Here is a 22,108-nt window from a genome sequence, read left to right as displayed (position 1 = left end):
CCATATGCTGCAACAAAGATCCTGTGTACCACAACTAAGCCCCAGTGTGGCCAAATAAATAAATAATATTTTTTAAAAAGACACCTCAGGCAAGAGATGGAAGAAAGGGTGAGCAACAGACCGAAGGGAATATGGAATGAAAATGGCCCACTAGGAAAAAAGAATCTATCAAACACCAAAGAAGACAGTAGTGAAGGAATTAAGATAAACAACAACAAAAAAAACCACATAGGTCATATAGAAAAAAATGGCAAATATTTCTCCGGCATTGACCATGGCAGTGACACTGGAGAATTAACATCAAGAAGTTTCTGATGTCCTCAGGGATTCATTATCCTCCAGACACACCCATCCGCAATATTCACAGAGATTATTGCCAACCTAGAAAGCACACTCAGGTTTCAGTGTTCAGAGTTTCTCAGGGGTTTCATTCGGTAGGAATCACTGATTGAATCCTTACATGATCGGATCATTGCCCAAGTGGCTCAGTCTCCTGCTCCCATCCCCACCTACCCTCCTTGGAGGTCAGGCTAATATCCTGTGACTCCAGGCCTAACTATCTAATTACGTGTTTGGTCTTTCTGGTTCGAACAACACCCACCCTGAGTCATCGAGTTAGCATAAACGATCCAGGGGTCCACCATGAGTCACTGAGTTAGCATAAACTATCAAGTGTGTTCTGTCTAACATCATACGCAAAAATTAACTTGGAATGAATTAAAGACCTGAATGTAAGGCCAGATACTGTAAAACTCCTAGAGGAAAACCTAGGCAGAACACTCTGACATAAATCTCAGCAATATTTTTTTGGATCCATCTCCTAGATGAATGGAAATAAAAACAAAAATGAACAAATGGGACCTAGTTAAACTTAAAAGCTTTTGCACAGCAAAGGAAACCATAAACAGAATGAAAAGAGTCTACAGAATGGGAGAAAATATTTGCAAGTGATGCTACTAGCAAGGGATTAATTTCCAAAATAAACAAATAGTTCATGCAGCTCTACATCAAAAAAGCAACTCAATCAAAACGTGGGCAGAAGATCTAAATGGATGTTTCTCCAAAGAAGACAGATGGATGGCCAACAGGCACATGAAAAGATGTTCAATATCACTAATTATTAGAGGACTGCAAATCAAAACTATAATGAGATATTACCTCACATGTGTCAGAATGGCCATCGTCAAAAAGTCTACAAATAATAAATGCTGGAGTGGATGTGGAGAAAAATGAACTCTCCTATACTATTGGTGGGAATGTAGGTTGGTTTCAGCCACTATGGAGAACAGTATGGATGTTCCTTAAAAAAATTAAGAATAGAGTTCCTATGTAATCCTGCAATCCTGGACATATATCAGAGCAAACTTTAATTCAAAAAGATAACTGCACCCCACTGTTCATAGCAGCACTGTTCACAATAGCCAAGACATGAAAGCAACCTAAATGTCCATCAAAAGATGAATAAATAAACATGTGGTATATATATACAAAGGAATACTACTCAGTCATTAAAAAAATGAAATAATACCATTTGTAGCAACATAGATGGACCTGGATATTATCATATTAAGTGAACTAAGACAAAGAAAGACAAATATCTGATATCACTTATTGTGGAATCTTAAAAAAATGATACAGATGAGCTTATTTACATAAGAGAAACAGACTCATGGGTATAGAAAATAAATGTACAATTGTTAATGTTATTCAGTCGCTAAGTCATGTCTGATTCTTTGCAGCCCCATGGACTCAGCACGCCAGGCTTCTCTGTCCTTCACTATCTCCTGGAGTTTGCTCAAATTCATGTCCATTGAGTGGGTGATGCTATCCAACCATCTCATCCTCTGCCAGCCGCCTTCTCATTTTGCCTTTAAACTTTCCCAGCATCAGGATCTTTTCCAATGAGTCGACTCTTCCCATCAGGTGGCCAAAGTATTGGAGCTTCAGCTTCAGCATCAATCCTTCCAATGAATATTCAGGGTTAATTTCCTTTAGGATTGACTGGTTTGATCTTGCAGTCCAAGAGACTCTCAAGAGTCTTCTCCAGCACCATAGTTTGAAAGCATCAATTCTTTGGCACTCAGATTCTTTATGGTCCAACTCTCACATCCACACATGACTGCTGAAAAAACCATAGCTTTGACCATACAGACCTTTGTTAGCAAAGTGATGTCTCTGTTTTTCAATATGCTTTCTAGGTTTGTCATAGCTTTCCTTCCAAGAAGCAAGTGTCTTTTAATTTCATGGCTGCAGTCACTGTCCACAGTGATTTGGGAGCCCAGGAAAATAAAATTTGTCACTGCTTCCACTTTTTCCCCTTCTACTTGCCATGAAGTGATGGGACTGGATGCCATAATCATTTTTTTTTTAAGGATGAATTTCAAGCCAACTTTTTCACCCTCCTCTTTCACCTTCACCAAGAGGCTTTTTAATTGCTCTTTACTTTCTGCCATTAGAGTGGTATAATTTGTATACCTGAGGTTGTTGATATTTCTCCAAGCAATCTTGATTCCAGCTTGTGATTCATCCAGCCCAACATTTCACATGATGTACTCTGCATATAAGTTAAATAAGCAGGGTGACAATATACAGCCTTGACGTACTCCTTTCCCAATTTTGAACCAGTCCATTATTCCATATCCGGTTTTAACTGTTGCTTCTTGACCTGCATACAGATTTCTCAGGAGGCAGGTAAGGTGGTTTGGTATTCCCATGTCTTTTAAGAATTTTCCACAGTTCGTTGTGATCCACACTGACAAAAGCTTTCGAATAGTCAATAAAACAGAAGTAGATGTTTTTCTGGAATTCTCTTGCTTCTTCTATGATCCAGTGAATGTAGGCAATTTGATCTCTGGTTCTACTGCTTTTTCTAAACCCAGTTTATACATCTGGAAGTTCTCAGTTCAAGTACTACTGAAGCCTAACTTGAAGAATTTTGATCATTACCTTGCTAGCATGTGAAATAAGCACAATTGTAGGGCAGTCTGAACATTCTTTGGCATTGTCCTTCTTTGAGATTGAAATGAAAATTGACCTTTTCCAGTCCTATGGCCACTGCTGAGTTTTCCAAATTTGCTGGCATTCTGAGTGCAGCACTTTAACAGCATCACCTTTTAGGATTTTATATAATTGTGAATAAATCTAAATGCATGTTGAGGGAACTTCCCTGTTGATCCAGTGCATTTCCACTTCAGGGGCACAGGTTTGGTCCCTGGTCGGAGAACTAAGATCCCACATGCCATGCTGCACAGCCAAATGGTCAGATAACAATTAAAAAACAATAATAAACTAAAATGAAGAATTTTTTAAGAAAAGTTTAAAAATAATAAAAAAAGAATGACAAGAAAATAATATAAAAAATAAAAATGTAAAGAAAGATTAAAAAAGGAAAAAACAAGCAGATATCTCCGCAGTATAGAAGACCGACCAGGTCCCTGATGTCTGTGTGTCCGGCTGGGGACGTGACGTGAAAAAGCTGAATGAACAAACCCCTCGGCAACCTCCCCTGTGCAGCACGTGCTCTGAAGGTGGGGTGTATAGCAAGGAGCCGGAAACTGGGAAGGTGTACGTGGCTAGAAAGATGCTGCAGGTGACGCCTGAAGAGGGAGCTGGCCTTAAGACAAAGAGTGGGGTCACTGGGGACTGGAGAGACAGAGCCAGTGGGTGAGCACAGCTGACTCCTGCATCAATAAGATTTGCAGCTTCCCGGGGATCGTGTTTCAGAAGTGGTTTTGCAGCTGCCATCCGGCCTCCCTAGCAGCTGAACCTGTGTGTCCAGGTGCACTGGGCCCAGCCCAAGTGTGTGAAAATCTGCTATTCTGTTTTGTTTTATTTTTTTCTGGCTGCATTACCCAGCACCTGGGAATCTTAGTTCCCTGAACAGAGATTGAACGCACACCCGCTGCAGTGGAAGCGTAGAGTCTTAACCCCTGGACCACCAGGGAAGTCCGTATTTTTGTTTTTTGTGTTTTTAAAATATTTATTCATTTATTTATCTTACTTGACTGTGTTGGGTCTTAGTTGCATCATGCGGGATCTTTTGTTGTGGCATGTGGGCTCTGGAGCCTGTAGGCTCAGGAGTCACAACATGTGGGACCTTAGTTCCCAAACCAGGGAGTGAACCCAAGCCCCCTGCGGTGGAAGTGCAGAGCCTTACCCACTGGACCACTGGGGAAGTCCCTATTTTTTTTTAATATTTTTTGAATTTATTTATAGATATTATTTTTGGCTGTCCTGGGTCTTCGTTGTTCCTCAGACGTTTTTCTAGTTGTGGAGAGCAGAAGCCACTCTCTAGTTGCAGGGCTTGGGCTCCTCATTGCCGTGGCTTCTTTCGTTATGGAGCACAGGCTCTAGGGCACATGGGCTTCGGTAGTCGTGGCTCCCAGGCTTTAGACCACAGGCTCAGAAGTTGTGGTACATGGGCTTAGTTGCTCTGCAGCATGTGCATGCCCACATTCTAAGCAGCGCAGCCAAATAAATAAAAATTTTTTTAAAGAAAATGATAAATCCCATGAAGGCAGTACTGGAACTCTTTGCTGCCTCCCAGTGCCAGAGATTTTATTGGATGCAGAGTGGAGAATATTTTTTTAAAAAAGATCTTCTTCCAGTATTGAGGCACTTGGCGTATTGTCAAGGATCAGGCTGTGAATGTGCCTCTGATGAATGCTTGGGTCCTCAGTATGAATCAGCTGGCCGCTAACATAGCTGCTGTCCATAGTGAATTCTCTTCCTCTGAAGATGATGAACCACTGCAATGGACAGAATGCATCCCCCCCAAATTCATGTGTTAAGTTGCTAACACCTAAGATGCTGGTATTAGGGGGCGGGGCCTTTGGGAAGGGGTTAAGTCAGGAGGGTGGATCCCCCATGAGTGGAATTAGTGCCCTTGTAAAAGAGACCCCAAAGAATTGATGCTACCAAACTGTGGTGCTGGAGAAGACTCTTGAGAGTCCCTTGGACTGCAAGGAGATCAAACCACTCAATCCTAAAGGAAATTGAAAAAAAGAAAAAATATATATATAAAGGAAATTGACCCTGAATATCCATTAGAAAGACTCATGCTGAGGTGAACTTTTTTGTTCTTTTTCTTTCTTCTTTTGTGTTTGTGCTCTAAGACAAAGCCGACAAATATCTCTGCTTTATCAGGCTGTGGATCTGTAACAAACCTTCATCAGAGGGTGAACTGGAAGATTTTCCTGATAACCTCTCTGGCGATTTTGCAGATTGCATCTTCACAGTGGTTCCAGGAGATATTCACAGACTGTAGAAACGCAGACTAGCACAGAATTTGTAGCAGTCACGTGTCCTTGGAGCTGCTGGCATATTAATTTCTTCTCACCCTTTTTGCCAGGATGATAGCTAGAATGATTGCTGCTCAGAGGACCAGGCCCAGCTGTCTCCATGGTAACATTATACCTTAGCAGTGTCGCTCGCATTGCTCCAAGAACACGGTTCATAGGATCAGTCCCAGTCATCTCCATGGTAACGTCGTACCCTACCAGCATCACCTTCATCTCCCCAAGAACGTGGTTGCACAGGGACCAAGGCAGACCTGCAAGGGAAAAAGGTACCTTCACAGTTTGAACCTCCATTTAAACAAACTCCGTCTCTGTAGATCAAGTTCACTAGGTTTTAAGAGAAGAAAGTTTCTTAATAGATCTCAACTGTTTTGCAAGCTGGCATTTCAAAGCAGAGCTTCACAGAAGAATGGCCTGAAATCCTACAGGTCAAAGTATCTTCCAGCGACCACATGCTGGAGTAGAACAGCCTCTGAGCTCTGGTATCAAGAGTAGAGACAATTAGGAATCTTTCTTTTTGAAAAAGATGTAGCATTTTGATGGCAGAAAACCTAAATATAATCTATGGCTATTGGGACCTCGTGCTCCCCTGCTGGCTCAGTGATAAAGAATCTGCCTGCCAATGCAGGAGATGCAGGTTCGATCCCTGGGTCGGGAAGATCCCCTAGAGAAGGAAATAACAACCTACTCCAGTATTCTTGCCTGGGAAATCCCATGGACAGAAGAGCCTGGTGGATACAGTCGCAAGGAGTCGGACACGAATGAGGGCTGCCCTTGGTCTTAGTTGAGGTATGAGAGCTTCTAACTTCGATAGCTTCTCTTGTTGTAGAGTATGGGCTCTAAGTGCATGGGCTTCACTACTTGCAGCTTGCAAGCTCAGTAATACTGGCACACGGACTTAGTTGCTTCATGTCATGTCTGATCTTACCAGACCAGGGATGGAACCCGTGTCCTCTATATTGTAAGGCGATTCTTAACCCCTGGACCACCAGGGAAATCTTGAGGCTAATGTATTTGAACATTTATTGGTTGATGTTTTTTGACACATGACATCTGAAGATGTGATTCTGTGACACCAACAACTGAAAAACAGTGGGATGGAGCTGTGAAGGGGTGGTTTTGTGTGTTATTGACATTAAGCTGGTATGAATCCAAATTTGAGTATTATAACTTTAGGATGTTGAATGTGATCCCCATGGTAACCACAAAGAAAATGGCTATAGAATATACACAAAAGGAAATAGGAGAGGCATTTAAATGTTTCACTAAAAAAATTAAACACAAAAGAAAACATAATGCAGGAAATGAAAGACAAAAGAGCTGTAAGGTATATAGAAAACAATTATCAGTGTGACAGAAGTAAGTCCTTCTTTATCAGTAGTTGTTAAGAATAAAGGAATTTCTAGGACTTCCCTGGTGGTCCAGAGGCTAAGACTCCTCACTCCCAATGCAGGGGGCCCCAGGTTGATCCCTGGTTGGGGAGCTAAATCAGCAACTAAGAGTTCAAATGTCACAGCTATAAAGACTCCACATGCCCCAGCTAAGATCAAAGATCCAACATGCCACAACTAAGACCTGCCACAGCCAAATATATAAATAATAAGAAAAAATTTTTAATGAATGATGAAACTTCTGACATTTGCTACGACATGAACAAACCTAGAGGACATGATATTCGGTGAAATAAGCCAGACACGAAAGGACAAATACTGTAAGATTTCTCTTAAGGGGAGGTCCCTAGATTCACAGAGACAGAAAGTAGGTAGGTGGGGGCCAGTGACTGGGGGAGGGGGATGGGGAGTGAATGTTTAAAGGGGACAGAGTTTCACTTTGGGAAGATGAAAAGAGTTCTGGAGATGGATGGTGGGGAGGGTTGCACGACAATGTGAATGTACTTACTGTCACCCAACTATATACTTAAAAATGGTTAACACAGTAGATTTTATGTTATGTATATTTTGCTGCAAGATCAAACCAGTCAATCCTAAAGGAAATCAACACTGAATATCCATTGAAATGACTGATACTGAAGTTGAAGCTCCAATATTTTGTCCACCTGATGCGAACAGCCGACTAATTAGTAAAGACTTTGATGCTGGGCAAAATTGAGGGCAAAAGGAGAAGGTTGCGGCAGAGGATGAGATGGTTAGATACCATCACCGACTCAATGGACATGAATTTGAGCAAGCTCTGGGAGACAGCAGAGGACAGGGGAGCTGGCGTGCTGCAGTACATGGAGTCGCAAAGAGACACGATTTAGTAACTGAACAACAACAAAAGTTTTACCATGATAAAATTTTTAAATAAAAGAAGAAATGAGCTGTTTATCTTTAATGAAGACAGAGTTTCAGTTTCACAAGATAAGAAGAGTTCTGGAGATGGATAGTTGACTATGGCCACACGACAGTGTAACTGTATGTACCCTATACCACTGAACGGGACACTTAAAAATGATTACAATGTAAACGTCATGTATGTGTGAGTGTGTGCCTGAGTGTGTGCTCAGCCGCTTCAGTCATGTCCGACTCTTTGCGACCCTATGGCCCGCCAGACTCCTCTGTCCACGGGATTCTCCAGGCAAGGATTCTGAAGTGGGTTGCCACACCCTCCTCCAGGGGATCTTCTTGACCCAGGGATCAAACCCATGTCTCCTGTGTCTCCTGCACTTGCAGATGGATTCTTTACTCACTGCCCAAATGTTATGTATATTTCACCACAATTAACAAAAGAGCATATTGAAAAACGAAAAGAAGAAAAAGAGCTATCAAACCATGAAAAGACATGGAGGTACCTTAAGTGCCCATATGCTTCATAAAAGAAGGCAGTCAGAAAACACTGTATACCATATGACTCCAACCATAGGACATTCTGGTACCAGGCTCTTCTGTCGGTGGGATTTCCCAGGGAAGGATACTGGGTTGCCATTTCCTTCTCCAACAGAGATGGTAAAATCTCAGTAGTTGCCAGGAGGTTGGACAGAGGGAGAAACAGGTGGAGGCCTGGGGATTTTTAGGGCAATGGAACTCTTCTGTACAATACTGGGTGGATAGTCATCATTATTTTTCAAAAGTCATAGAACTGCACAACACCAAGAGTGAGACCCACTCTAAATTATGGGCTTTAACTAATAATGCATCAATCTTGTTGTTGTTCAATAGCTCAGTTGCATCCGACTCTTTGTGACCCCTTAGACTACAGCACTCCAGGCTTCCCTGTTCTCTACTATCTCCCGGAGTTTGCTCAAACTCACATCCATTGAGGTTCAGTCTTACTTCATTCTTTAGCACAGCTGCACCACACTCCTGCAAGATGTTAATAACTGAGGAAACTGGAGGGGAGGAGTAGGGGAATTGGGCAGATATGTGGAAACTCTGTATTCATTTCTCAGTATTTCTGTAAACCTAGAACTATAAAAACAAAGGGTTATTAATTTTTACAAAATACATAGGTCATCCCAGCTATCAAGGCCCAAATCCAGCTTGGTACCAGGGCCCAAGACCACGTGACCTGGTGGTCTTAGCCCACCCACACTGTGTCCTCTGCCTGGGACGCCCCTACCTACCCCTGAGGTCTCCTCCATCCCGGGCTGGACTCCCCAGCAAACTTCACGACCTCTGGCCCCTGGAGGCAGGGGGCTATTTAGGTAAGATTTTTGTTTGTATGTTTTGTACCCTTTTTTTTTTCCTTAAGCCACACCGCATGCCCTGTGGGATCTGTTACCTGTCCAGGGATTGAGCCTGGGTCCCCGGCAGTGGAAGCCTGGAGTCCTAACAACAGGACCTCCAGGAAATTTTTTGTTTCTGTTTTTTTTCATTTTAATTTTATTTTTTTATGTATTTCTTTTCGCCTACACTGTGTCTTCATTGCTGCCTGTGGGCTTCCTCTAGTTGCAGTGAGCAGGGGCTACTCTCTAGTCGCGGTGCATGGGCTTCTCATTGTGGTGGCGTCTTTGTTTCTGAGCACAGGCTCTAGGGTGCACGGGCTTCAGTGTGCAGGCTCAGTAGTTGTGGCTCTGGGCCCTGGAGTGTGGGTTTGGTAGTTGTGGCACACAGCACCAATGTGTGAGGACCAGGGATCAAACCCATGTCCACTGCATTTGCAGGCAGATTCCTATCTACTACGCCACCAAGGAAGTTCCCCAGGGTTTTTTTTTACATCTATGTTACAGTTGATGTATAATATTACATAAGTTACAGGTGTACAATATAGTGATTCACGATGTTTAAATGTTATACTTCATTATAGTTATAAATTATTGGCTTTATTTCCCATGCATGTGAGTTCAGTCACTCAGTCGTGTCCAACGCTTTGCGACTTATAGACGGCAGCCTGCCATGCTCCTTTGTCCACAGAATTTTCCAGGCAAGAGTACTGGAGTGGGTTCCCATTTCCTACTCCAGGGGATCTTCCTGACCCAGGGATCAAACCCATGTCACCTGCATCTCAGGCATCGGCAGGTGGATTCTTTACCACTGCTTCACCTGTTCAATATACCCTTGTAGCTTATTTTATACTGGTTGTACTTCCTACTCTGCTACCCTTATGTTGCCACTTACCCCATCCCTCTCCACACTGGTAATCACTGGTGACCACTAGTTCCCCAAGCAGGGATTGAATCCATGCCCTCTTCAGTGGAAGCATGGAGTCTTAACTGCTGAACAGGTAGGAAAGTCTCTAGTTTTTTCTCTATTGATAAGATGTGTGAGTGTCTGAGGAACCCAAGTGCCACGGAGGGTGGATAAGAACTAGATTTCATTTAAGTCCTCTTTTGAGTCAATTTATCTTTGTCCAAATTGCTCTGGATTCACCAGAATGAGCTGATATCGTTTTCCTTAAAAGGGGCTGAGGACAGGGGACTAGGAAATAAGAAATGATAAACAGTTTAAAAGCTCCAGCTTCCAGAATTCCCTGGCAGTCCAGTGGTTAGGACTCTGTGCTTCCACTGCAGGGGGCACAGGTTTGATCCCTGGTGGGGGAACTAAGATCCCACGTGCAGTGAGGCACGGCTAAATACATAAATTTAAAGTTCCAGCTTCACTCACGTTTTCATGGGAACACTTACAAGGCTTTGTTGTTGTTCAGCCACTCAGTCATGTCTGACTCTTTGTGACTCCATCAACTGCAGCACACCAAGCTTCCTTCTCCTTCACCATCTCCCTGAGTTTGCTCAAACTCATGTCCATTGAGTCAGTGATATCATCCAACCATCTCATCCTCTGTGGTCCCCTTCTCCTCTTGCCTAATTTTCTCTCAATAGGATTCAGTGTATAATAATTTACTATGAATTCATAATTGAAAACCTATTTGTGAGCTCTCCAGGTGGCTCAGTGGTAAAGAATTTGCCTACCAGTGCAGGAGTCACGGGTTCAATCCCCGATCCAGGAAGATCCCACATGCTGGAGCGACCGAGCCCTGCTCCACAACTACTGAGGCCTGTGCTCCACGAGAGAAGTCACCATAGTGAGAAGCCTAGCACTGCAGCTACAGAGTCGTCTCCTCTCACCACAGGTAGGGAAAAAGCCCGCACAGAAACTGCAGACCCAGCACAGCCCCCAAAAACTTTAATTAAAAAATAAATATTTGTAGGCATAAGATTCCTTTTTCTGTGCTTAGTCGCTCAGTCGTGTCTGATGCTTTGCAACCCCCTGGACTGTAGCCCGCCAGGCTCCTCTGTCTATGGGGATTCTCCAGGGAAGAATACCGGAGTGGGTTGCCATGCCCTCCTCTAGGGGATCTTTCCAACCTAGGGATCAAACCCAGGTCTCCTGCATTGCAGGCAGATTCTTTACCACCTGAGGCACCAGAGAAGTTCTTATTCTGAGCCCTTAATAAATACATTCTGAAAAAGATCGGTCAGTATTTCTGGAACAGGCGCTATCTTCCCTAAAGTGCCCTGACAACACAGGGTAAAAACAAGGCAGACTGCACACACCTGGGAAGGCAGATCCACCCGCTGCCTTCACCAGCCACTTAACATGGTCACTATATAAAGGGGAGGGGGACCTCAGACCCAAGGATCCCAAGCCACCTCCCTCCTGCTGGGCCCCTGATTTCTCATCCAACCAGACACAAGCATCCTTGGGCCAGGGATTGCCATCCCGGGAAATCAGACTTAGGGCTGCTTTTCCTCCCTGCTCCCCACCCCCCACCCACCAACACCAAGCTCATCTCTACAGATGGCAGATCCAGCTGACTCTTCAGTTAGCTTCTTTGGGGGCAAGATTCTGGACAAGCCCCATAAATGCTGAACTACAAACCACCCCATATACACCCTGATTACACCCTGACCCATCTATCCTCCCCCCATCCCTTCCAGGGACAACATCCAGTCATGAAACCCTGCTTTTTAATCCAAAGGAAACAAGTCCAACTTAATTTCTCCCACCAGTAGTTCCCCCATAACCGTGTGTGTGTGTGTGTGTGTGTGTGTGTGTGTGTGTGTTAGTTACTCAGTCGTGTCCGACTCTGCGACCCCATGGATTGTAGCCACCAGGCTCCTCTGTCCATGGGATTCTCCAGGCAAGGATACTGGAGTGGGTTGTCATTTCCTTCTCCATCCCCAGGGTATCTTCCCGATCCAGGGATCGAACCTGGGTCTCCCGCATTGCAGGCAGATTCTTTACCATCTGATCCACAGGGGAAGCCCACCAGATCAATCCTAGTTGGAGGCAAAGACCCAGTCTACTCTAGTGCAGTAACCATGGGCCAGGATGCAGAGGAAATGACTGGTGCAGCCCTGGTGAGAGAGAAGAGGTTCTGGCGCCCTCTGGTGGTCATCTCATGCCACAACCCGTCCTGAGACGCTCTGTGGCGTCGGCTATAATCTGCCAGCAAAATCAGCTCCAAAGATAACCTTTTACAATAGGTGAGCGGATATACAAACGGTGGCACATCCAGACAATGGCGTACAGTGGATGATAAAAATAAATGAGCTGTGGGGGAGGGATGTATTGGGAGTTTTGGATAAATAGATGCAAACTACTATACATAGAATGGATAAACAAGAAGGTCCTACTGTATAGAACTTTCCTGGTGGCTTAGTTGGTAAAGAATCTGCCTGCAATGTGGGAGACCTGGGTTTGAACCCTGGGTTGGGAAGATTCCCTGGAGGTATCTATATCTATCTATCTGTATGTACACACATATATATTTTTTTGGCCATACCCCATGCTTGCAGAATCTTAGTTTCCCAACCAGGGATTGAACCTGGGCCTGTGGCAGTGGAGACATGGAGTCCTAACTACTGGACTGCCAGGGAATTCCCTACTTTTGTTTTTTTTTTATTTTAGATCAACATCTTACACTTTATAATGCACTCACAAATTTTTACACAAACTTCATGTTTACAAGTACAAAAAGGCAAAGAACCTCAAAGAATCAAAGTCACTGTATCATCGACTACATTCAGTAGAGTTAATACTGTTGTCCTTGTTCTTCATCTTCTAAATCCAGAAGGGAACCATGAATCCATCCCCCTGTGGATTCTGCTTTCAGAAGTTGGAGACTGGGTGTAGTTCTGCACATGTTTGGGTTTTGACAGAGCTGAACTAAGATTCCATTGTGTTCCAGACCAGATCGGCCAGAAGAAAGTCATCATTGCTGTCTGAGTCTCATTGCTGGTGAAGAATAAGCTCCCCAAAGTTTCGAAGCCAGAGTTCATGGTCTGTGTTTCGGCACTGTCCAACTGAACTTTCTTTTCCAGGGCAGGCAGATGTTTAGCAGTGGAGATTCTGTCAGTCTGGGTATCTGTGTCAGATGAATCAGTACTCAAGGAAAGGCTGGAATATTTCAGGATACTTCCCAGCGGCAGACAAGGGCTACTGTCTAAAAAGAAGCTCAGGTCCATCTGTGTCTGTGCGTCAAAGATTTCAAGGCCTAAGAAGCTAGAATTTCCCCTACAACTGTAGGCCTGTGTAGAGGGGTCTGCAAGGAAGAAGTCAGTTTGGGTTTCTGTGTCCAGTGACTCCAAGACCGGCTCAGTGGTCATGGTGCTAAGCTCACTCTCCTCGGTTTGCGTCTGGATATTTGAGGCTGAAAAGAACTCTTCGATATCAAAATCAGTTTTAGGATTTTGGGCTGAGCCTGATGGGAGCTGGGTGTCAGGTCCAGTATTTGTGTCAGACAAAAGACTACGATTGTCCAGCATCTGATCAGGCAGGTTACTTGACAAGATGTTTTCTAGGTCACTTAATAAATCCATGGTTGGGGTCTGATTATCTGTCATGTTCTGTGATGAAAGCATACTATTTGGTGTATTGAAGTTTATAATTGGTGCAGATTTCTCAATATCTTGAGTTAAAGTTTTAGGGTGGTTCTAAGGTAACAAATCATGAGTTACAATCTCTGCTACTAAGCCACTGCTTATAATATTGTCTGTAGGCACACCATATGATGAATGGACACTCTCAAAAATGTCTCCACACATTACAGCTTGGTCCATCTGTACTCGGTCATCTGCTGGATGCTGCATTCCACTGGTCTGAGCTTCTCTGGAGATCCCACCTGGCTGGAAACTGGCATCTATAAATGCATCAGTCTGAGCAGTGATAGATAAAGTTACCTTATCTATCTGGGCAAAAAAGTCTGAGTTTGAACACTAATGGGAAGGGAAACCTGGAAACCAAACGTCAAATAAGTTTGTGAACAGGATGACACAGAGGAGTCAGGGCTGGCCCACGGTGCAAATGGCATAAATTGTGGTGTGGTGTGAGACAGGTCTGTCTGTACATTGATTGAAGAAATGATGTTCTTTAGATATGTGTTCCCGAGTTCTTGGAATGGGTTAAATTTCGGTACAATGGCATCCCACTCCAGTACTCTTGCCTGGAAAATCCCATGGGTGGAGGAGCCTGGTAGGCTGAAGTCCATGGAGTCGCTAAGAGTTGGACACAACTGAGCAACTTCACTTTCACTTTTCACTTTCATGCATTGGAGAAGGAAATGGCAACCCACTCCAGTGTTCTTGCCTGGAGAATCCCAGGGACGGGGGAGCCTGGTGGGTTGCCATCTATGGTGTTGCACAGAGTCGGACATGACTGAAGCGACTTAGCAGCAGCAGCCGTAGAATTTCGGCACGGTTTTCAAATCTTTTCTTATTGTTGGATTCACTATGCCATCCCACAGGCGGTGCATGTTGAGCGCGGGGCTGTTGGGCAGGATCTCGCTGCAGCTGCGCACCAGGCACGGGATGTTGGTCCTCACGGCCCAGGACAGCTCGCTCACCAGCGGCTGGATGAGCTCCGGGGTTGGCAACACTGAACCCGTGGGCTGCTGCCTCGCCACCGTGGGTCGGGGCTGGCTGCCTCTCAGCTGCCTAGGGGGACCCCAAGGACCTGAGGCGGCGGCGGCACCCCTTGCGGCCGCCGGGACAGCCGGGGCACCCGAGGCGAGAGCCGCGGGATCCGCCTCCACTGCCTCAGAGGCCGCCATGGCTCTCGCGCCGCAGCCGGACCCCTGTTGTGAAATTTTGAGCTTTTTAAGTTTACATGCTTTTCTGGTTAGGACCTGCACTTGCCGGTGCCGGGTGACAACAGTCCCTGGTCACCTTCCCCTACCTGGGGACAAGACGCTCCTCTTCCACGCCTGGCCTTCAGGTGTATGGGCTCAGTGCTGCCCCTGACTTCTGACCTGGCCCCCATTGTGGGGTGGAAAGGCAGCGACCCCTCAGTTCTGCCTGCTGCCCACACCCACTCTGTTTCATGCCTGTAGGTGTTCGTTCGGAGGCCCCTGTGTCTCTGACCTGCTCTGACCCCTACCTGCCCTGTTCCATCTCTTCTGCCCTGTCCCTGGGTGCATTTCCATCAAGGAGACACATCTCTAGCAGCGAGAGGTCTGATGGGTAAAAGCATCATCTCGTCTCTTCTAGATTCTTTGGGGACAGAGGCCCCCCGGGTGGGTGACTCCAGCCTTCCTGGCAGAGGTGATGCTGAACCCCCAGTACTGAACAACAGCTGGGATTTGCAGTGCCTTCGGGGCTCCAAGGAGGGAGTGGGCTGCAGCCAGAGGTGCCCATGTCCCTGTGAGGAGTCTCAGAGCTTCCACACCTGACCCAGAGGAGAGCACAAAGGAGGGAAGAGAGGATGCAGGAGAGGAGATGGATGGAAGATGGAGGCAGAGGACAGAAGAGTACAGGAGGATGGATATAGAGGGAGGAGTGTGAATGGGACAGAGGAGTTGAGACAGGAAGAGGAGGAAGTGCAGGAAACATAAAGGGGGAGGAGGAGGGGGAGGCTGGCAGGAAGCAGGAGTGGGAGGAGGACGGGTGGCTGAGGTGGATGGTGAGGTGAAGGTCTGGGGGTGGGGGACATATGGAGAATGGAGGAGGAGGAAGGGGCTGGGGCTGGCCGAGGACTGTATAGCAGCTGATGGAGGGGTAGGGAGGATGGAGAAGCGATGGAAGCTGAGGGGAAGAGGTGGGGGGATGCAGGGGTGGGGGTGTGGGTGGAGGAGGATGAGGGGAGAAGGGCAGAGCTTTGGCATCTCCAGAGCCCGGTGGGTTCAAGCTTGTGCCCGTGTCCTGGATCCCAGAGGCATTCTGTCTGTCCTGCCCCAGATCAGGCAAGCTGGCCATGTGAGTTCGTGTGGCCTGTGGGCTGGGGCGTGGGGACCCAGGGCCTCACCCTGTGCAGTGCACTGTCCCTCATCCTCTCCATGTGTCACCAGCTCTACTGGTGAACTCTCCAGCCATGTTCTTGATGGTTCTGTGAGAGTCCAAGAACTGAGGCCCTTCCCCCTTGGCCTTGTTCAGACTTGTGGACTGAAGGGTGGTCTCAGCAGCACAGAGAGGCTGCCTGAGGTTAAATAAGTCATTCTTTTCCCAAACTAACACCCTTCTGATCAGCTGGTGTGTTGCCTGAGCCCATTCACCAGCCAGGATCAGTGAGTTAGGTCCATTATGAGAAGGTGTGTCTCTTCCTAGTGCCCTTGGTCCCCAGTCCTTGCTCTGCCTCCCGAGAGGGGCCATCCTGTGGGGGGTGCGGGGGTGATGAGGGGGGCATGGTCCCAGGAAGAGCCCCATGGGCAGTGGCTCAGGGCTGCTGCCCTAGAACATGAGAGCCCCTGGTTGTGTTTTAATCTAAGTCTCTGCCACTTTCAGGGCTCCTGGGGCAAATCGGGCTCAAAGAGCTTTCTCTGAAATTCACACATCATCCACTTTAGCTCAAGTAGACCATTCAGAGGTCTTTATTTTACAGACTCCTGCTACCATCCCCACTATATCCTCCTGTCACCACCTCATGAAAGTCTCTTATCCATCAGCAGATACCCACCCCTTGCCCATTCCCCAGCCCTGGGGACCCCCGATCCAGTTTCTGTCTGTATGGGCCTGGCGATGCTAGACACTTCAAATCAATGGAATCATACAATATATGGTCTCTTGTGCCTGATTTCACCCATCCACAGTGTAGCTGGGGTCACCATTTCCTGCATGCAGTACAGGAGTGTTCCAGTCTCTCCACATCCTGTTATTGGGAATAAAGTTTCCAGGGATGAGAAGTGGTGTGCCCTGTGGTCTTGATTTATATCTCCCTGATGGCTGATGAGGTTTGGCAACTCCCCCTGAGACTGTTGGCCTTGTTTTCTAAAGCTGGGTGGACTTTGGAGAAAGGTCTACCCCTGTCCTGAAGTCTAGAAGTGGAAGTATTAGGTGTGGATCCAAGCCATGATCGCCAAGGGGGATCCCACCCACTAAGGAGGCACTAATGTCTGATTTCTCCCCCTGTGACCAGGAAACTGCCAACAGGGAGCCAACTTCCACTTGCTGGGTCCCTGAAGCTCTTTAGGGCACTGGAATACATGGATTTTGTCTTGCAACATCCAACATGGAGAAGCTGGAGACCCTACTAGCCCTGGAACGAGAAGAAAGTATAACAAAATATGAGCAGGTGAGACCCCAGCAGGGATCATAGACAAGAGCAGGTGCACTCAGGCAGGGATCTGAGCCAAGGACAGGCAGCTGAGACCCGGCAGGGATCCTAGCCAGGTAGAACTGGTATCATCACCCATCAGAAAAGGTACATTCCCCAAGTGGGAATCACTGCAGCCCAGGTGAGCATCCTAGCCCACAGAAGCAGGTATGTCCCAGGAGGAATCAGCGCCAAGGATAAGCAGGGGAGACCAAGCCGAGATCATCCCTGGGTAGACCAGGGAAGGCCACGTAAGGATGGTCACCAGTAGGAACAGGTACAGCTCAGGCCGGGAGCACAGTCAGCATGCAGCAGGTGAGGCCCAGGTGGGCCATGACATCCCACATGGCCCGCAGGAGAAGGGATGTCCCTGGTGGATGATCCCACCAAGGAGAAGCAGGTGAGGCCCAGGTGGGGCCCATTGCCAGGTGTGCACAGGTACAGCCCAGTGGGAACCATGGGCAGCAAGAAAACTCACATTCCAGGTAGGGGTCACAGCCAAGGCTGAGCAGAGAGAGCCTGAGTGGACATCCTCCCCAGGACAAGCAGGTATGGCTCAGGTGGGGGTCCCCACAAATGGGACCAGGTGGCCCAGGCAGGATCCTAGCCCAGGCAGATCCCACTGAGTCAGGCGGGCCTGGTGCTGTGCCCCTGGGATGCAGGAGTTGTCCTGCTCTGCCTTTCCTGCATCTCTCGGCCCCTCTGGCTTTTGGGCCATGCAAGGTCTCCAGAGGAACCAGGGGAGGATGCGGACCTCTCAGTGTACAGTGTCACCAACAGGCTACGTTCCTCGCTGTGAGTCACTGGGACGCCCCTCTTTCCCATCCTGGGGGTGGGTTTCCATTGGCAGAAAGACCTCTCTGCAGAATAATAAAGGGAGGGACCCCAGGTGGCCATGGCAGGCCATGGCGCTGATGCGTCCAAGAGCAGAGGTGGGCTCCGGGTGGGTCCTCCACGCACGTCTGGCTCTTGCAGGAGGTGGGCTACTTCCAGGGCATGAATGAGGTCGTGGCCGTACTGATGTTCCTGAACGAGGACGACACCTTCTGGGGTTGTTCCAGCTGATGACTGATGAGAAGACTGCCATGCGCAGTAGGTGCCTGCCAAGGACAGCTGGGCAAGCCTCAGGACCTGGGGTCTCTTTGCAGGGGGGCTGGTGGGACCCTGGCCCAGGCTACCTCCCCATCAGCAAAGGGCACAGGTTCCCCACGCTGCCCTTTGGGTTCTGGAGCCTCGGCCCTCAGTCCCAGCCTCATGCAGACCACCCTTCCTTCCTTCCCTGCTGGTCCTTCTGCCTCAAGCCTGCCATCCACCAGGCGCCCTGCAAGCCCACGGCCGATGAGGCCCAGGCAGCAGCACCACCTCCTCTGCCCCCAGCGGGGTTGCAGAGGCCAGGAGATGGCCAGGCACATACCCCCACCTCCCCTGGGGGCCACACTCCCTGCCCCTCCATTCCAGGCCCGCCATCCCCCGCCGTGGCTGCTGTGGGGACGGCATGCCGGGGCCAGATGCCTGCCCACCCCTCTGCTCAGGGCGCCAGCTGAGCTGGGCATCGAGGAGCAGGGCCTCTGCCCTGGCCTCACAGGCTATCCTACCTGGGAAGAGCATGTCCAGCCAGGGCTCAAGAGTGCCCCACAGGTGGGGGTCACCACTGGGGGCTCCTGTGGTACTCCACTCCCCTCTGGGCCAGGCTCTGACTTGTGGGGGCCTGGGGGCTCCTCAGGCTTCTTCATCCCTGGATTCCTGAAATTGCTAAGATTCCAGGCCCATCACAAGCACATTCTCGGCAGAGCCCTCCCCAAGTTGAAGGGACATGTGAGTACAACTGTCGCCCCACCCAGACGTGCTGTCCCATGGCCACTGCAGGGAGTTGGCTTCCTGCAGGCTTCATTCACCTCCTCCTGGGGGCAGCCAGGGGTGAGCTCGGGCTGAGCAGGCCCATGGACAGCATGTCCACCACCCCTGAGGGTGGCTGTACAGGGCCCTCAAATAGGGAGGTTTCCGACAGAGCAGGCAGGCTCTGAGCACCCCCTGCCCTGCTTTAGAGCAGATGTCCGCGGGGATTTACACACCCACGTGGTTCATGCACTGCTTCATCAACCAGGTAAGGCTGCCCAGGGACACTGGGTTCCAAGGCCTCCCTGTCCCCCACTCCTGTTGCCCAGGGAGGGACAAACCCCACCCTCAGATATACCAACTCCCTCCTGGGGAGCCCCAAGGACAGCCCAGAGCCCTCCTGGTGGCACCTTGAAGTCCCAGGGACCCACCGTTTCTGCCTGGCTCCCTTCAGGAAGGGTGGGTCAACCTGGGGTGCAGCTGAGCCATCATCGTGATCTGCTGAGGTGTCCCCACCGAGAGGGTTAGCTGGTGTGCTGTCAGGCCCTAAGGACCTTGAGAGGCCTGGTGGGAACACCTTTGTCCAGCCAGATGAGCAGCTCTGGGACCTTGTCTGATGAATGGTGGGACTGCAGGGACCAGAGGCAGATGGGGCTTCTAACCCTGTCCTGGGACCCCCTGTCCCCTGCTCTAGCGGCCCCTCCCATGCCCACTGTCCCCACAGAGCCCCCCTTTCTGCTGACCCTGAGGCTCTGGGATGCCTACATCCTGGAGGGTGGGCACTTGCTCACAGCCATGGCCTACACCGTCCTCAAGGTGCACAGGAGGATGTGGGCCTAAGCGTGGAGCACAGGCCGCAGAGGAGGGAGTGCCGACCGCATGAAGGTGGTCAGGGTGCCCTGTGGTGAGCGCCCCTGGCCGGGGCCCTGCCTGGGGCTCTGTCGGGACAGACGGACCCCAGGTGTGGCACACAGTGGAACACAGCCACCCTCCATGGGAGGACCCCCAATGTGGGGGCCGAGCCTTCCTTGTGTGTCTCCGGATGGCCTGATGGCACCCCCACCCCTAGACTGTCTCCAGAATGCAGTCCACCCTGAAGCCAGCACCCTGGGGGGATCAGCCCTCCCCTCGAGTCTCCTGGACTGAGACTTGGGGGTTGAGGGGGGTGAGGGGGGCCTTCTGGGCCTCCAGCCGGGTCAGTACCTCAACACCTTGTTTCTCTTGCCTTCCAGTCAGGAAAACCCACCTAGTCTCAGCACCCAGGGCTTCAGTATCTGTGGCCTCAGCACTCACTTGGTGAGGGTAAAACCCCATGTGTGCTGTAACAGCAGAAGGAGGGAGGAGGTCACGGGTGCGGCTGGAGTTCCCTGCTGCTCCACACCCCAGAGCCATTGAAGTGTCCTTGGTCTGTGAGGGGTCTGTGCCTGTCCTGGGAGCCCTTGAGTTCATGCCCATTCGGGCCACCCTAGGGAGCTGGCAGCTAGAACACCACCAGCATGTCCTATATTCTAGCAAAAAGCCCAGGACCTCCAGGGAGCCGACAAGTGGGTGAAGAAGCTGAGGAGCTGGCAAAAAAAAAAAAAAAAAAAAAGGCTGAGGGCAGCAGGAAGGTACAAAGCTGAGTACCCTGACCCTGCAGGGCACTAGCATTTGGACCCCACAAGGCTTGGGATACTCTGATGCCAGGGCGGCAGCCAGCCCAGCCCAGGACCCCACAGGGAGGGAGCAGTTGAGGCTATTCTCCACTCCCAGTTTTGGGAAGATCAGGCCCAGCTCTAGGAAGACCCTGCCCCCCTGCAGCATCTTCCACAGGCCTCTCACTCCGTCTCCTCCCTGGCATGGTGCCCACATCTGTCTCAGGGCCGCCTCTCCCCCATAGATGTGCCAAAGGGTGTCCATGGGCATCCCTCCACCAGTGCGAGGGCAGGCCTGGTCTCTGCTCTTCGACCTGGAGAAGGGGAAGGCGGAGAACATCAGGAAATATCAGATGCGGCCGGTCCATCTGAGCAGGGGCAACAGGCCAGGCCATCAGGAGCTTGGCGGGCTGCCCCTGGGGACCCCTTGCCCATCCCCAAGGGTGGGGGATGGAGGTGTCGGGCTGTGGGGCTCCACGCTCCTCCTGGGCGGTTTTTAGAGTCAGGGTGTTGCGAGCCCGAGCCCCCTGAGTCGGGCTGGTGCCAAAAGAGGAGTAGGTGACTATCAGAAGGCAAGGCAGCGAACTGGAGTCTGTCCTCGCCACGCCCACCCCATCCCGCCCTCTTCTCGCCCCGCCCCGCCTGTTACCGCCTAATGGCAGGGACACTCCAGAGGGTGTTAGGAAGCAGAGGCCCAGCCGCCCTCCCCGCCTGCCCCGCACCTGGGAGCCGCCTCCCGGGATCAGGCTCAGGGCCTGGCGGGAGCTGTCACCTGGGAGGCCCCTGGGGGAGGCGGAGGAGGGGTCCAGAGGGCCTGGACGTTACCTAGTTAACGGTCGGGGTTCTGGGCCTTGGACGGGGGCGTCACTTGTGAGCCCCGCTGGCTTCAGAAACAAGCAGAATGAGGTTTCTGCAGAAAAGAGCTCCGGTCCCTCCGGCGGCACAGCGCCCGCCCCGTCGCGGCCGTTGTGGCGGTTGGTCCGGTGGGTCAGGGCCTCCTGACGTTGGCCCCGCCCCTCGGCCCCGCCCACAGCGCGTAAAAGAGCCGGCCCGGCGGTGCTGTGCTGACGTCAAGCACATTGACGTAGACATCAACCGCACCTTCAGGAATAACCTCTTCTTCTGGGAGCGATATGGAATCAAGTGGGTCCCCAGGTTCCTGGCTGGGAGGCCGTGGACCTGGGTCTGGAGCTGGGGTGGCAGGGTGTCGACCCCCGCCCGACCTGGCTGTACCGGCTGAGCCTCGAGCGGGGCGCGAGTAGGCACGTTAGGAGCCCGGGCAGAGGTGGAGGGCACGCGGCAGATGGCGCTTGGGGAGGGGAGAGTGGGGCGGGGCACCCGCGGGAGGGGAGGGCCTCCAGGCGGCAGAGACCTGGCTGGACAGGAGCTCAGAAGGACTGAATTCGGGTTAGAGGGGTCAAAATGACGCCCCATCTTG

The 22,108-nt window shown here is 49.9% G+C and overlaps 2 protein-coding genes and 1 pseudogene across 6 annotated transcripts; all 3 read right to left on the bottom strand.

Annotated features, from left to right (window-relative positions):
- Positions 1 to 12,787: 12,787 nt before the first annotated feature.
- Positions 12,788 to 14,320, bottom strand: LOC133061264 (ATM interactor-like; annotated as a pseudogene).
- On the bottom strand, positions 14,320 to 14,929 carry LOC133061265 (ATM interactor-like). Its single transcript, XM_061149252.1, has one exon. The coding sequence runs from the start codon at positions 14,724 to 14,726 to the stop codon at positions 14,343 to 14,345; it is 384 nt and encodes a 127-aa protein (XP_061005235.1). The 5' UTR covers positions 14,727 to 14,929; the 3' UTR covers positions 14,320 to 14,342.
- A 1,533-nt stretch (positions 14,930 to 16,462) lies between these two features.
- LOC133061956 (uncharacterized) lies at positions 16,463 to 21,662 on the bottom strand. 5 transcript variants are annotated; one of them, XR_009694067.1, is made up of 7 exons: positions 21,496 to 21,662; positions 20,858 to 20,984; positions 20,283 to 20,601; positions 19,468 to 19,665; positions 18,796 to 18,952; positions 17,679 to 18,313; positions 16,463 to 17,143 (listed from the first exon to the last, which is right to left on the bottom strand). XR_009694067.1 is itself a non-coding variant. In XM_061150333.1 (6 exons), the coding sequence occupies exons 2-6, from the start codon at positions 20,874 to 20,876 to the stop codon at positions 17,828 to 17,830; spliced, it is 1,179 nt and encodes a 392-aa protein (XP_061006316.1). In that variant the 5' UTR covers positions 20,877 to 20,984; positions 21,496 to 21,662; the 3' UTR covers positions 16,463 to 17,827. The 5 variants fall into 5 exon arrangements, 3 of the variants coding, with proteins under 3 accessions (XP_061006316.1, XP_061006318.1, XP_061006317.1); XM_061150333.1 differs by having other exon boundaries at positions 16,463 to 18,313; XM_061150335.1 differs by having other exon boundaries at positions 16,463 to 18,300.
- Positions 21,663 to 22,108: the final 446 nt, after the last annotated feature.

The sequence above is a fragment of the Dama dama genome, chromosome 9, assembly GCF_033118175.1.
Source record: "Dama dama isolate Ldn47 chromosome 9, ASM3311817v1, whole genome shotgun sequence".
Taxonomy (NCBI): Eukaryota; Metazoa; Chordata; class Mammalia; order Artiodactyla; family Cervidae; genus Dama; species Dama dama.
Note: the sequence above shows the minus strand (reverse complement) of the source record. Positions and strands in the feature narration are given on the sequence as shown.